This window comes from Macaca nemestrina, chromosome 17, assembly GCF_043159975.1.
Source record: "Macaca nemestrina isolate mMacNem1 chromosome 17, mMacNem.hap1, whole genome shotgun sequence".
NCBI classification, from domain to species: Eukaryota; Metazoa; Chordata; class Mammalia; order Primates; family Cercopithecidae; genus Macaca; species Macaca nemestrina.
The window spans coordinates 43,568,937-43,582,486 of NC_092141.1; the positions used below are offsets into that span (position 1 = coordinate 43,568,937).

Below are 13,550 nucleotides of genomic sequence, written 5' to 3' on the forward strand. Positions count from 1 at the left end.
AATGTATTATGAACCAGTCAGCTATCTGTCTTTTGAAACAAGTCTTAACTGAAATTTCAGAGCAATCAGCAAAAGCTACGGAATAATTGTAAGAATTAGATGTTTCCATGATAATTAAAACCAAGGATCCATGAGGGGCAGGAGGGAAGATTCAAAGATTTTAAAAAATTAAATTTTAGATCTTGGTTAAATATGAACTGGAATGGGATCCTGGAACTCCCAACTTTTATTTGGTGTAATAAAAATGATGCAAAAAAAAAAAAAAAAATCAGGGTTGTTTGACACCTTTTTTCCTAAAGGGAAACTTTCACCAAAAGGGGATAAAAGACTTAAAAGGCAAAATGAGTAAACGACCTCAGTTTTAATTCTTACTGAGGTTACTAACCAGCTATCAGTGTATTATTTTCGGGTTGGAGGAGGAGGTAAGGCTTCAGCAGAGAAAGCAGGTTGTAAGTAGAGGGCCAGCTTCTGCCCTTAAGTTACTGCTAGATCTTAACTGAATTGCACATACATAGATCTGTTTTACAGAGGAACTGAGCAGCTGAATGAATGATCCTTTGCTAAATTGGTAGGCATTGTAAACGATAGTATTTACTGCCCATGAGAAAAGCGGAAAGGGATGTCTTCATGAGCAAATCTGATTCCCCCAACTCCTGCAAAGGCTGTGGTTCAGAATCAAATCATCCAGGACTTTGTATAATGTTGAGGTAAGTGGCCCAGCTGACAACTACTTTATGCAGTTATTTCATTCCTCCAAAGGGGTTTAGTGGTTGGTGATGGAAGGAAAGCATAAATATGTCTGTACCAATGTAGTAAGTCCCTTTAGAGGTTTCCCTCTGCCATCCAGTGTCATGATTGGCTCTAGTCTCAGATTTTTCAGCTGCATGGGAGGGATAAGGGGTGGGAGTTGTCTGCCAAGGCATTTAGGGTTTGCATAGTTTATCCATTGGTAATGGGAAAACACTGCTCTCCTGATAATGTGTTTTGTGCTTGGCCACGCTTCTCCAGCAAACTCTTAAGCCCTCCAGCTCCTCTAGGGGTGTAAAGACTGTGAGGGCTCAAAAAAATCACTTACTCATTGTATGGTCCTTCCTAAAGAGTCTAGAATAAATGCTTTCTCCTCCTGGGTGTGGTGGCTCATGCTTGTAATCCCAGCACTCTGGGAAGCCAAGGTGGGCAGATCACAAGGTCAGGAGTTGGAGATCAGCCTGGTCAACATGGTGAAACCCCATCTCTACTAAAAATACAAAAATTAACCAGGCGTGGTGGCGGGCGCCTATAATCCCAGCTACTCCGGAGGCTAAGGCAAAAGAATTGCTTGAACCTGGGAGATGGAGGTTGCAGTAAGCCAAGACTGCACCACTGCACTCCAGCCTGGGCAACAGAGACTCTCAAAAAAAAAAGAAAATGCTTTCTCCCTGACCTGCCCCCAAAAATCAGTAGGCTAGGAAAGGAAATGAAAGTAGGGTCTCCTTACTCCCCACCAACCTGGGAAATAAAGACTTGAACTGTCGGCTCACAACAGAATCCAGTCTCATTCAGTACCTCCTGAAAGCTCTTAAGTGCTGTCTTAACGTTTGCTCTCCAGGAACTTTAAGAGAAGTCTGGCCAGAGAAGAGCACAGGCTCTTTGCCTAAATCTATTTCTTCAATGAGACCAAATTTAAAACTACCATGGATTAGGGAGGGATTTCATTCTCAGGGGAAAATAGCTTAAGACTCCTTCGAGTTAGGAAAAGGATCAGAAGCCAAGTCAATATTAAGCAGAAGGCCACTGCCTCCACCCATTGCGTCCCCTTTCCACATAAACTAAGGATGGTGCAAATCAGGTCCCAAGAGAAGCAGCAGCAGGGATTATGCACGCACTCTCCCTTGCAGACAGAAACAAATTTCCCAGCAGTTTGGGAGCCTGATGTTTTGTTAGCTCCCAGAGTTGGGTCAGGAGACCAACAGCTTCCAATCCCAGCATTTAAGGAAGCAACTCCAAATAACTTTGAAATTTTTCTATAGCATTTGTGTTTCATTTCTCACAAAAGATAAGTTTACTGGTCTAAAATCTGTCCTAAGGACCACTATCGGTCTGGTAAACTAACATTTTTGGTCCAAAGAAATAAATGGATTTAGGCAGTGTAGCAAGAGACTTTAGCAAAGAGTTAAAGCACAGAAAGCTGGAGACCAGAAATTTAAATCCAAATGTGCTGGGCAGGAGGACTTCTGATTGATGAAACACACGGGCAAGCATTTCCCATGTGGGGAGGGGATGGGCTGGGTACAGGAGAGGGGGTGAAACTGTGTCTAGGTTCAGGGAGAAAGACAGGACCCAAGTTCTGGAAAGTTCTCTGTTCATCAGTTACCATCATCACTCCAAGATCACTGAACCAAGAACATACCCATGTGATTTATACAAGTTCCCACTGGCCTTGGGCTTTGTCAGCCAAGAGGTACACCCCTGTGGCAAGACAGGCATGCTCAGGGGTGACATGCATCTTGCTTGCCCTGGTCTTGGGAACACTGCAGTATTTCTACTAGCTTGCTCTTCTGCAAGCTGGCCAACCCTGAGCCCAGACACCCCAGGCTATTTCCCTGTAAGGCACTGAAGAAACCGATGCAAGCTCTCAGGACCGGAAGACATGCACAGCTCGGATTACATACTGCCGGCAGATGGGACATTCATTCATGCGCTTGCCACACTTGGTACAGGTTACCATGTGGCCACACTCCAGCAGAACACAGTCAATGGGTGAGTCCATGCAGATCTTACACAGGTTCTCCTCCAAGCCTGATGGTACTGCTCCCCCTGTACAAACACACAGGGCAGAAAAAAAGGGGCAGAGGAGTAAGTGAGGAGACTGTCTTAAGTATATAGGAGTAACTGGGGGAGGGAGGTGGGAGATAACAGGTACACTGTGAACAAACTCCCAATGCACAGGCTTCCCTCAAATACAGCTCCTCCAAGGAAGCATTTCCTCAGTAACCAACTCAGGTTACTTGTTTAATCCACACTTCCTCCCCTCCAACAGGTATAGATTTGAAAAGTACAGTACTTGTGGATCAGATACATCCCAGAACATGAAAACTAAGACAAAGTTCTCAAAGCTTAAAAGAAATAATTTTCAGACAGCTAAGGCTATAATACAGTGAGTGTGTGAGTGGCACTTAGGGACTCATTATCCCCTGAGGCAGAACAGGCTAAAAAGATAAAACTGGTTCAGAAAAGTTTAGATAGAAATGGAACTGTGGTGAATGGTTCATTAAGGATCACATGGCTTATCTATAAACATATCCTCCATGTAATAAAGTCAAGGTTCATGGGGGACCCCTCTGCTATCTCACGAACTACTCCCAGGCTTCCTAAGGAAACTTCCTGGTGGAGAAGCCTGGCAGAGATTATTGCTCCCTCTTTCTACCCCCACAAAACTTTTTTATACCCCCATGACTGTTTATCACATTGGATTAAAATTTTGAGTTTACCTACTTACTGCCCCAGTAGACTGTGAGCTCTTTAATTCTACATATTCAATCAATTTTTACAATTATATGCTTAGCATTTATTCCATGCTCCGAGGTTAGATACTCATCTTTGAAGCCCCCAGTGCCAGTCATATGGTAGGTACTCTAAATGTCTGATGAATGAACATCTTCCCAAGGGAATGACAACATCCCACATTTACTGAATGCTTACCGTGTGCTAGGCAGGGTCCTGAAAGCTTTGCATGTATTAACTCACTGAAACCTCACAAAAACTATGAAGTAGGACCTCTTGTTATTTTCATTTTATAGATGAGGCCAACCGGGGCAAAAAAATAAGTGGCTTACCCAAGGGCACACAGCTGCTAAGTCGAGGAGCCAGGATGCAAACCCAGGCAGGCTGGCCCCACAGCTCCTGCTCTAGAATGGCCTTCTGCCTAACTGCCCTAAGAGTATAAACTATCCACAGAGATCAACTGCCAAGTGCACAGAGTTCTCAATAAATGCTAACTGGCCTGTGTCACTAGCAGAATATAGTGGGCATGACTAGTATCCTAGTAGAGCTGACCCAAACAGAAAAAGTCATGTTCAAAAGCCCAGCCATCTCCAACATGTCTTAAATTGTAGCCTGAAGTAGGTACCCATAAAAAGGAACTGATCTCACACAAGTCACCTCTACCATCTGGGGGTTGGCCACCCCATAGAGGAATTCTCCCTTATTGCATCTATACTTTCTCTTTTCTGGACTATTCAAAAGTTAAAAAATACTTCCCCTTAGCAGGTAGGCTGGATGTGAAAGGGAGTGAAACCTATTTGCCTCTTTTGAGGTGCTGTTGGCCCTAACAGAAGTTTAGAGACTACAAATACCTAAGATGAGTGGGAATAATTTATAATTTTCAATTACTCATTCTCTGAGGAGTAACAACAAACGCATTAACTCAGCTGTCAGCATTCTCCCAGGGAATCAGACAAAGAAAGGAAGCACCAAGTAGATCAGCCTGATCTTGGTAGCAGGTGATGCTGGGGGGCGGGATGGTGGGGGTAGGTCTAGAACTCCAAATGGTTTTGGGGAATTGAGAAAAGCTCAGCTGTTTTTTATGTCTGATGCCCATTCTGAGCAAAAGGCCATTTTACTAAATAAATTTGGGAAGTCTTCTGAAATAGTTTTAAAATGCTTGCAGGCTAGTCCAAGACTACTCTAAGAACGTTCTCTCTTGGGAGGGAGTTCACAACCACATACCCTTGAGGCTTCTGAAAACACATAGCAGATTTCGGAATGTCCCCACAGATGGTCAGGAGTTCTGCAGTGTGTTCTGGGAGTACCTGAGGGCCCAGCGTGGTCTTTAAGTGAATGGCAGCTGAGCTGAGATATATAGCTTATGCCCAGAGAGTAGCACATGTGTTAGCTCCAGAGTAGCTCTAACCATTACCGGCCCTGTACAAACAGGGCTGTCTTAGGTCACCACCCTTTCTTTTTGGTTAGTACCAGAAGCTGCCAAACACCCTGATTCCCCAGAAGGTGCACACAGAGACCCTCCCTACTCAGACCAGAACTGAACACACCAGGATTTTTTAAAAATGAGCTGAGTGTGATACATGCCACCCCTTCTCTGTTTTAGTGGAGACATACACATCAGTCAGGCTACCCCTGATATGCTCCACGCTGCTTCCTACACAGGGAGCACAGAGAACTTCTTTTTTTTTTTTTTTTTTGAGACGGAATCTCACTCTGTCGCCCAGGCTGGGGTGCAGTGGCGCGATCTCGGTTCTCCGCAAGCTCTGCCTCCCGGGTTCACGCCATTCTCCTGTCTCAGCCTCCAGAGTAGCTGGGACTACAGGCACCCACCACCACGCCTGGCTAATTTTTTTGTATTTTCAGTAGAAACGGGGTTTCACCGTGTTAGCCAGGATGGTCTCAATCTCCTGACCTTGTGATCCACCCACCTCAGCCTCCCAAAGTGCTGAGATTACAGGCGTGAGCCACCACGGCTGGCCTCAGAGAGAATTTCTAAAGATGGTGAGAGGCCCCCTGGGTCTCTGTGAGTTTCCAACACACCCTCTCTCTGGAGGCTGAAATGCTCAGAATTCTTAAGACTACTAAAGGGATTGGGGTTGAAGAGGACAAAAGAGCCTAAACCCATTCCCAAACAGAAACAACTACATACCGTTTTGGTCTTCAGCACCACTGACTGAAAAGGAAAGAGAAGGAAGTCTGAATAGGTGATGGCATGATGGTACAAACAAAGTCTCTTACTGCCCTGACATCGTTTCTGAACTCTTACCACTCCCTGCTGGGAACCAGGCCTGCCAAGAGCCTAAATGGACATCAGCCCTCTTTACTCACTATACATGCTCAGAACTCACACAAAGCATCTGATCTATTTTTTTTTTTTTTTTTTTTTTTTTTTTGAGATGGAGCCTCACTCTGTTGCCTAGGCTGGAGTGCAGTGGCATGATCTTGGCTCACTGCAACCTCTTTCTCCTGGGTTCAAGTGATTCTCCTGCCTCGGCCTCCCAAGTACCTGGGGACTACAGGCACATGCCACCACTCCCAGCTAATTTTTTGTTTTTGGTGGAGACGGGGTTTCACCATGTTACCTAGGCTAGTCTTGAACTCCTGATCTCAAGTGATCCACCTGCCTCAGCTTCCCAGAGTGCTGGGATTACAGGCATGAGCCATTGCACCCTGGTCTACTCTTAGAAAAATGTATTCCATCAGTTTGCACAAACTGCCAAGTAGAAGGATACTTTATATGCGCAATATGCTTTTCTATTTTGAAGCCAGCAATAAAGTCAAGAAAGAATGAACTATCTAGCTGTTTCAGTCAGTCAGGGAATCTGGATAAAATTCCCACGTGGAGTCATCTGTTCTGTTCCCCAGGTCCTGACAACTCAAGAGAAGACTCTTGAAACAATCCCAAAGGGAAAACAGACAGTAGTCCTCAGTCTGTAATCAGGTGAAGAGTCAGTCAGATGTCCCCTAACACTGATAAATTTGAGCTACTGGTAGAAGACAGCCTGAAATCTGACTTCGACCACTCTTACCAAGTAAGGAATCAGTATGTTGCTCTGTAGGAACTGAATCAATTGGGGATGGGAGGAAAGGAGAAGATTCTGTGGTGAAATAATTTCAGGAAATGCTAAGTTCAAAACAGCCAAAACACATTTCTCTTCTGCAGGACTTCACTGCCTTTAATATAAAAATCTACCATAAATCAGTAATGAAGATACAGTATGAGGTATTTTTCCCTGAACTCATTTAACCACAGACCCAGATATTTTCCTGGGCATCTGCTAAATGATACAGTGTAAAATGCCCTGGGAAATGAACAAAAGGAAAAGCCCAAGTGCGGACAGAACATATACCTTCTCCTACTATGTATGTAGATTCATTTTCTACCTCCCAAATCTTCAGAACAAGCATTCTTATGCTAAGGTAAGAAAACTTACAAGGTGGTGGTGAGTAGGGAGGGGATAGCATATGGTGAGAAAGGCTATGGACTTAGACCAGAAAATTCTCAGTTAAAACTGGGCTCTATGGTAAAAGGGTGATGCTAATAATGTCTATTTCATAGGTTGCTCTAAGGAATAAATATATGCAATGCCTAATCTAGTTTTGACACTCAACCACAAATGACAGCTATTATTAGATGGTGCAGATATGTAAGGTGTCTCCTTCCATGGCTAAAAGTGTGGAAATTGAGTCAAGTCAGTGCCATCAGGCTTTGGAGTGACAGCAAACACTTCTGAGCTCTGTATAGCTGCCATGCAGATAGCCCCTCACCCAGGTGCTGGAGTCCTTTCTGATCCTTGTATAGCCGAGTCACTCTCTCCATCAGCTCCCACTTCTCACAGCAGCCCTTGTAGTTGACAAAGTTGCGAGCCAAGATCTCTTTCAGCTGCCGCACTGTCAGGCCTTCAATGTCCTCCAGGTCAGTCAGGTCAGACAGAGAGGCCCTTCGGCCTGGGACGAAGCTGTCCTCTGAGTCAATAGACTGCAATGGCAAAGAAGAGATCAGTGTGCTCAGCTCTTACCTCCTCAAGCTGTTTCTCCAAGGACCCCAAAGCACTCACCACATCATAATTTTGGTGACTGACCTCATGAAAGGTAGGAACAGAGACAGGATGAGTACCTGGCATGGGGCTCTGCATTGCAAAATTTACTAGAATCTCTTCCTGACCCATGATTCTGTGCTTAGGAGCAAACAGACACAGACCAACCAATCAGTGTGACACAGTACTAGATAGAAGTATGGTAGAAGGAGCGCTGGTTTGAGTCATATGACCCTAATTTTGAATCTTGACTGCTCTGCTGGTTAATGCTAAATAATATCCAGCAAGTTGCTTACCACTCTGAGCCTGTTTGCCCCTCCATAAAGGGGAGAGAGCAGTCCTACCCCACAGGGTCCTGTAGAGGTTAAATATGGCTGCACATGAAACCCAGCATGGTGCTGGCCCTTCTCCCCTGGAGACTTCTACTTGCCCACAAGAGGCACATTTCCCTGGCAAGTACTCCTCTGTACACAATCTTGGCCACAGCTCCCTGGTCTGTGCTCTGGACTGGCCCTGCCTGGTTAATTGTCTGACCTCCTTCCCTTGACAATGGCTACAGTGTGCTAGAAGCAGGAGAAAAGAACAAGATTTTCACAGCAGCAGCACAAGCCTGCCCTCTGGCAGCTCTTGGAAAGTCAAGAGACTGGAAATATAATTGGCCATGAGGCTTCTCAGTCTCCACTATGACCTCACAACTCCTTATAAACACACTGACAGCTTCACAAGTTAACCTGGAACACTAACACTAAACCCTATCCCAAAAATATAATTTCGGAAGCACTATCATCACACATTTATTCTCTCTCCACCCGAAGAGGTTCCTAAGAACACCAGTGAAAGAGCAAAGGTGAAGACACAGACCCGAGCAGAGGCCCCACCTGGGTCTCATCCTCAGCAGGTGCTCTGGCCACGCTCTCCAGGTAGACGGGTTCCTCTTGATCCTGAGACACATGGCCATTGGCCTGTGGGAAGAGAAAAGTAACATCACATCTAGAGATGTCCCAGAGATCTGCATAGCATGGGCCTCTTTTCAACTCACACAATGTCCACAATGTATTCCCATCACGCCCAGAAATCCGGAGCCTCTTAGAGCATCATTACAAAAGCCTGCTCTCTCATACCAACTTTGTCAAGCAGAGAAACAACACAAATACGTTTCAATAGACAAAGCTGCCCTCTAGAACAAAATTGCATTAATTCTGCACACACCAGGATGGCAGTAGCCACCACTCACCATCAATTTAATCTCAGCTTGAGCAACACAGGTGAAGGGAAGGTCACTGTGTCCATTCCGCTGCTGGACCGCTCTCTATCTGGCATCAAGGTTTTTCTTGACACTGATCCAAAATTGCCATCCCTATCCCTGGTTCTGCTCCTCAAACCATAGTCTGCTGGGTTTTGTTTTGTTTTGTTTTTTCCCCAAACTGTTTATACCATGTTTTCCCCTCCTTCACACTAAATCTCCCTGGCTTCCTTATCTGACAGTGATGGGACAAAATTTCCAGACCATCACCACCCTAGTCTCTTTTCTGCCTAGTAACTACTCTCACATTCTGGAAATGTGTTTCCATGTTGAGCACACTACTATTAAGTGCTATGTCTAGACCTAGTCAAAGAATATTTTAATGTATCTAAGAATCTATTAGCCTAATACTATAAAACACTGCCTATGCTTATGGAATTTCATTATGCTTAGAATTTTCACTTCTCAAAAGGTTCCTCCTGAGTACTCCTTTAGGAGGTTTGGCCAAAGAGTAGGCAGAACTGTGAGCCTCCTAATTCCATCACCATTTAAGCTACAAACCCCTCAAGTAGATCCTCCTCACCCACTACTCCCTGCATGCAAAGGGCCTGCTGTGAGCTCAGAGCAAAGAGGTGTCTGAGCTCACAGGCCTTTTCCACCAGATTCTGGGGATGCCAGTGAAGGGACAATCTGGGAAACCAAAGTCACCCACTGACCCCAGCCACTCATCCCACACTAGGATGCATAATATGGAGCTAATCAAGAGGAGGCAACCAACTGCAATGGAAATGAAAAGTAGAAATAACAAAATGCCAAGTGAAGGCAAGATCAAATGCATAGTACACATGTATAGGGATGGATCCAAATCAGTGTCTTCATCAACAATGTTTTCTCTTAGCTTACTCTAGGTCCTCACTGGTCTCTCAGGCAGTGTCACCTTGGAATTACCCTGGAATCCTTCAGAGCCTAACCTGTTCCTAAGTAGATATCTTTCAGATGTCCTGTTTCCTAGAAAGAGAAACGACCTCATGCTGCAAAGCATGCTCTTGTCTTTCCAGTTTGCCCACTGGTTAAATAAAAATCCGAAACTAGTATCTGTCCACAGTTGTGCTTATTGTATACCTTCCTTGCCTAGCAACTATTGATTGCTAGAGCACTAAAGGTAGAAGAAAGAACTCTGGTTGAGCAAGTATTATAAGGAAATTTACATTCTAGGTGCAGCTCACTTGTGAACTTGTCAGACAGCACTACATAAGTTACTTAATTATTCCATGCCTGTTTTTCATGCTTGCAAAGTGCAGCTCTCACCAGAACAGGGGATGTAAGCAGACATTAAGGTCTCCTGAAAATCTCAGAGGAAAAGTACCCACTTAGATCTTGTATGTAGGGTCACCTTTAGGTGCAATCTGGAAATTTCTGGTTAATGACAGGAAGCTTATAATCTTTCACTGAAAAATCTACCTGAAGGTTTGGTTGGTTTTTTGTTTTTGTTTTCTTTTTTTTTTTTTTTTTGAGACGGAGTCTCGCTCTGTCGCCCAGGCTGGAGTGCAGTGGCGCGATCTCGGCTCACTGCAAGCTCCGCCTCCTGGGTTTACGCCATTCTCCTGCCTCAGCCTCCTGAGTAGCTGGGACTACAGGCGCCCGCCACCGCGCCCGGCTAATTTTTTGTATTTTTAGTAGAGACGGGGTTTCACCGTGGTCTCGATCTCCTGACCTTGTGATCCACCCGCCTCGGCCTCCCAAAGTGCTGGGATTACAGGCGTAAGCCACCGCGCCCGGCCTGTTTTTGTTTTCTGAGACAGGATCTCACTCTGTTGCCCAAGCTGAAGTGTGGTGGCACAATCACAGCTCACTGCAGCCTCGACCTCCCAGGCTTAAATGATCCTCCCACCTGAGCCTCTTGAGTAGCTACAGGTGCCCACCACCACGCCCAGCTAATTTTTGTATTTTTTTGTAGAGACAGGGTTTTGCCATGTTGCCAGGCTAGTCTCAAATTCCTAGGCTCAAACGATCCGCCTGCCTCAGCTTCCCAAAGTGCTGGGATCACAGGCATGAACCACCATGCCCAGCCAAGGTTCTTTACAGAAAAAGAATTCCTCAAGTTCTTTTCCTAGCTCCTTATACACAGAGTGCTCACAAAACACACACACACACACACACACACACACACACACGCAAAGGGAAGAATGTATAGCAGGAGTTAAAATCTGTCTAGCAGACCAAGAGTCAGAGCTTAGGAAAGAGTTAAAGTACAGCTGTGGAGAAAAACATGCTCAGGCCAAAAAGGGAGTTAAATGATTTTACTGCAGTTAAATTATGCTATCACATTGGCCTTTATGCCTCAGTGCTTGTCCAGAGCTGAATCAGGGGGCCCAGTCCTGGCAAAGGAAGTGATCATAAACAAGCAGCAGCAGCCATTCACATCATGTGTAGGAACTAACAGCACTAGCACTATACCAGCTGTAAGTAGCTCAGAGCTCTTTCAGACATGGTATCACACATTCAGGTCTCTCAAGATCCTGGCAAGATCAAAAGTGGTCTGTGATTACTAACCCCATTTCATTGTTGTAGGCTCAACGTTTGCCCAAGGGGACAAAGAAGTCAGTGACAAAAGGGGATGTGGAAATTAGATCTCGTAGTTCCTAATTCCCCCATATTGCCCAAGCCCTATATCAAGGGTCCCCAACCCCTGGGCCACAGACTGGTACTGGTCCATGGCTTGTTAGGAACCCGGATGCACAGCAGGAGGTGAGTGGCTGGCAAGTGAGCATTACTGCTTGAGCTTCGCCTCCTGTCAGATAAGTGGTGGCATTAGATTGTCCTAGGAGTGTGAACCCTGTTGTGAACTGCGCATGCGAGGGATCTAGGATGCATGCTCCTTATGAAAATCTAACTAATGCCTGATGATCTGGGTGGAACAGTTTCATCCTGAAACCAACGCACCCCAGTCTGTGGAAAAATGGTCTTCCAAAACCAGTCCTTGGTGCTAAAAAGGTTAGGGACTGCTGCTATAAATAACAGAGTCACTAAGGCACTTCTGCAACATCACCACTTCTTATACAACAGTTATGTCCACTGGCCTCACTCTAATCCAGGAGTTAGCTGGTCTACGTGTCCACCTTCCCTCTTCTGGGGGCTTTTTGAGAGAGTATATTACTCATTTCTGTACTCCCCAGGCCTGGGTCATGATTCAGTTGATGTGCTGCTCTTAGCTTCCAAGCCCCCCAGGATAATGAAGAAGCAGCATACAAGTACAGCATGCCAACTACTCCTGCTTCCAGTCAGTGACTGGTAAGAGAAGCAGTGTCTTTGTCTGTTTCCCCACCCTTCCTTGCCTCCATATAGCCCTTTGCTTTCCTATATTCCTTGTGATGGTTACTAAGGAACTAAGTTCCCAATCCAGCCAATGAAGACCAGAACAAAGGAATTAAGTTGGAAGACAAATTGGACCAGAACTAAATCTGATGGCTTAATGGTTATTTTTCTCAAAATATTTCTGGAATGATGAACTTTAAAAAAATGTCTAACTAGGATATGTGTGTATTAAAAACAAAAAGCAAACAAAAAAATTTGGTACTGTGCATATCATCTCTGAAGAAAGCCAAAACATGAGTCTGATACCCAGAAAACAGTTGGTGCACCAGTAGTCAGAAAGGCTTCACATAATCAAGACACTTAGCCTTATACCCCATTCTCACAACACAGGCAGGAGAGGAAAATGAAAATGAGCCCTCAAACTGGCACGGACTGGCAAAGACTACAAATGGGCCCTTACCTGCTGATTCTCCTGAACCTGGGCTGGGGGAACAGAGGTGGCTTGTGCAGATGAAGAGGAGAGGTTGGGTGAGGTAGGTGGAACCATGCTGGAGTGAGGCTGGGTCAGGAAGGCCTGCTGCTCAGGAAAGTCTGGGGACAAGGTGGAGGCATGAGTCCTGCCCTCCTGGGAGATTATAGGCTGCTGGCCAAGGACCAAGAGCACCAGCTCTTCTTTCTCCCGGCACATTTCGGTAGAGATGTCATGGAGGCTGAGATAGTCCCTCAAGTCCTTCACCTTCATCTTCATGAGCTCCTCTCGCTGAAAGGCTGTAGCTCGAAACCGTTGGCAGAGAAGGCAGAGGCGGGGCCCATTCCCCACTTGGCTCGAACAGGTCATGCAGAAATTTTTCTTACAGTCCAAGCAGGTCTGCTGCTTAGAGGAAGAGACACAGGAAACCATGTCAGATTGAGAGAACAAGACAGAGAGTGAGATGGGAGCTTCAGAGCTGCCAAGCCCAGCAGGATCTCCTCCAGTCATTCTTACTTTTACTAAGCTCTCTCACATAACTAAGGGTGCAAGCCACTTTCAGATTTTAGATTAAAAGCCACCCAGGGGTGGCAGACCTCCAGTGTGTATTGTGTATATCCATGTACAGGACACTTCACGTTTATTATTTAATTTGAGGCTTACTTTATTTATTCACGAAGCACCTGAGGTATTAATCAAGACTACCAGCTTTAGAATCAAAAAGTTCTGCATTTTTATTAAGCCTCCCTCCCTTATTTCTTGCAATGTCACCTTGGGTGTGTAATTTAGCCTCTCTGGTGCTCAGTTTCCACATCTGTGAAATGGGGTTGATAACAGTATCTACCTCATGGGGTGGTTGTGAAGATTAAGAGAGAATTCATTTAGCATATCTAACACAAAATGAGTCCTCAACAAGTGTTAGCTGTTTTATTATAGCTAGGAAATATTAGCTAACGGTGAGAGCCAGGATTCAAATCCTAAACTATAATTATTTCTGCATGAA

The 13,550-nt window shown here is 45.2% G+C and overlaps 1 protein-coding gene and 1 long non-coding RNA gene across 13 annotated transcripts in view; one reads left to right on the top strand and one right to left on the bottom strand.

The window, feature by feature from the left end:
• Positions 1 to 236: 236 nt before the first annotated feature.
• The window catches only part of LOC105485147 (ring finger and FYVE like domain containing E3 ubiquitin protein ligase), an 80,867-nt gene continuing 67,553 nt past the window's right edge, over positions 237 to 13,550 (bottom strand). For 6 of the 12 annotated variants that reach the window (XM_071082727.1, XM_071082730.1, XM_011747358.3 and 3 more), the window contains 5 exons: positions 12,539 to 12,952; positions 8,399 to 8,482; positions 7,252 to 7,462; positions 5,633 to 5,656; positions 237 to 2,796 (listed from right to left, as the gene is read on the bottom strand). In XM_071082727.1, the coding sequence (XP_070938828.1) occupies positions 2,615 to 2,796; positions 5,633 to 5,656; positions 7,252 to 7,462; positions 8,399 to 8,482; positions 12,539 to 12,952 (915 nt within the window). In that variant the 3' untranslated portion in view covers positions 237 to 2,614. The remainder of the gene's footprint in view (positions 2,797 to 5,632; positions 5,657 to 7,251; positions 7,463 to 8,398; positions 8,483 to 12,538; positions 12,953 to 13,550) is intronic. The other 6 variants (XM_071082726.1, XM_071082735.1, XM_071082733.1 and 3 more) reach the window with 5 other exon arrangements.
• Positions 11,006 to 12,605, top strand: LOC139359562 (uncharacterized). The gene is made up of 3 exons (XR_011615623.1): positions 11,006 to 11,225; positions 11,940 to 12,054; positions 12,469 to 12,605. It is a non-coding gene; the product is annotated as an uncharacterized lncRNA (long non-coding RNA).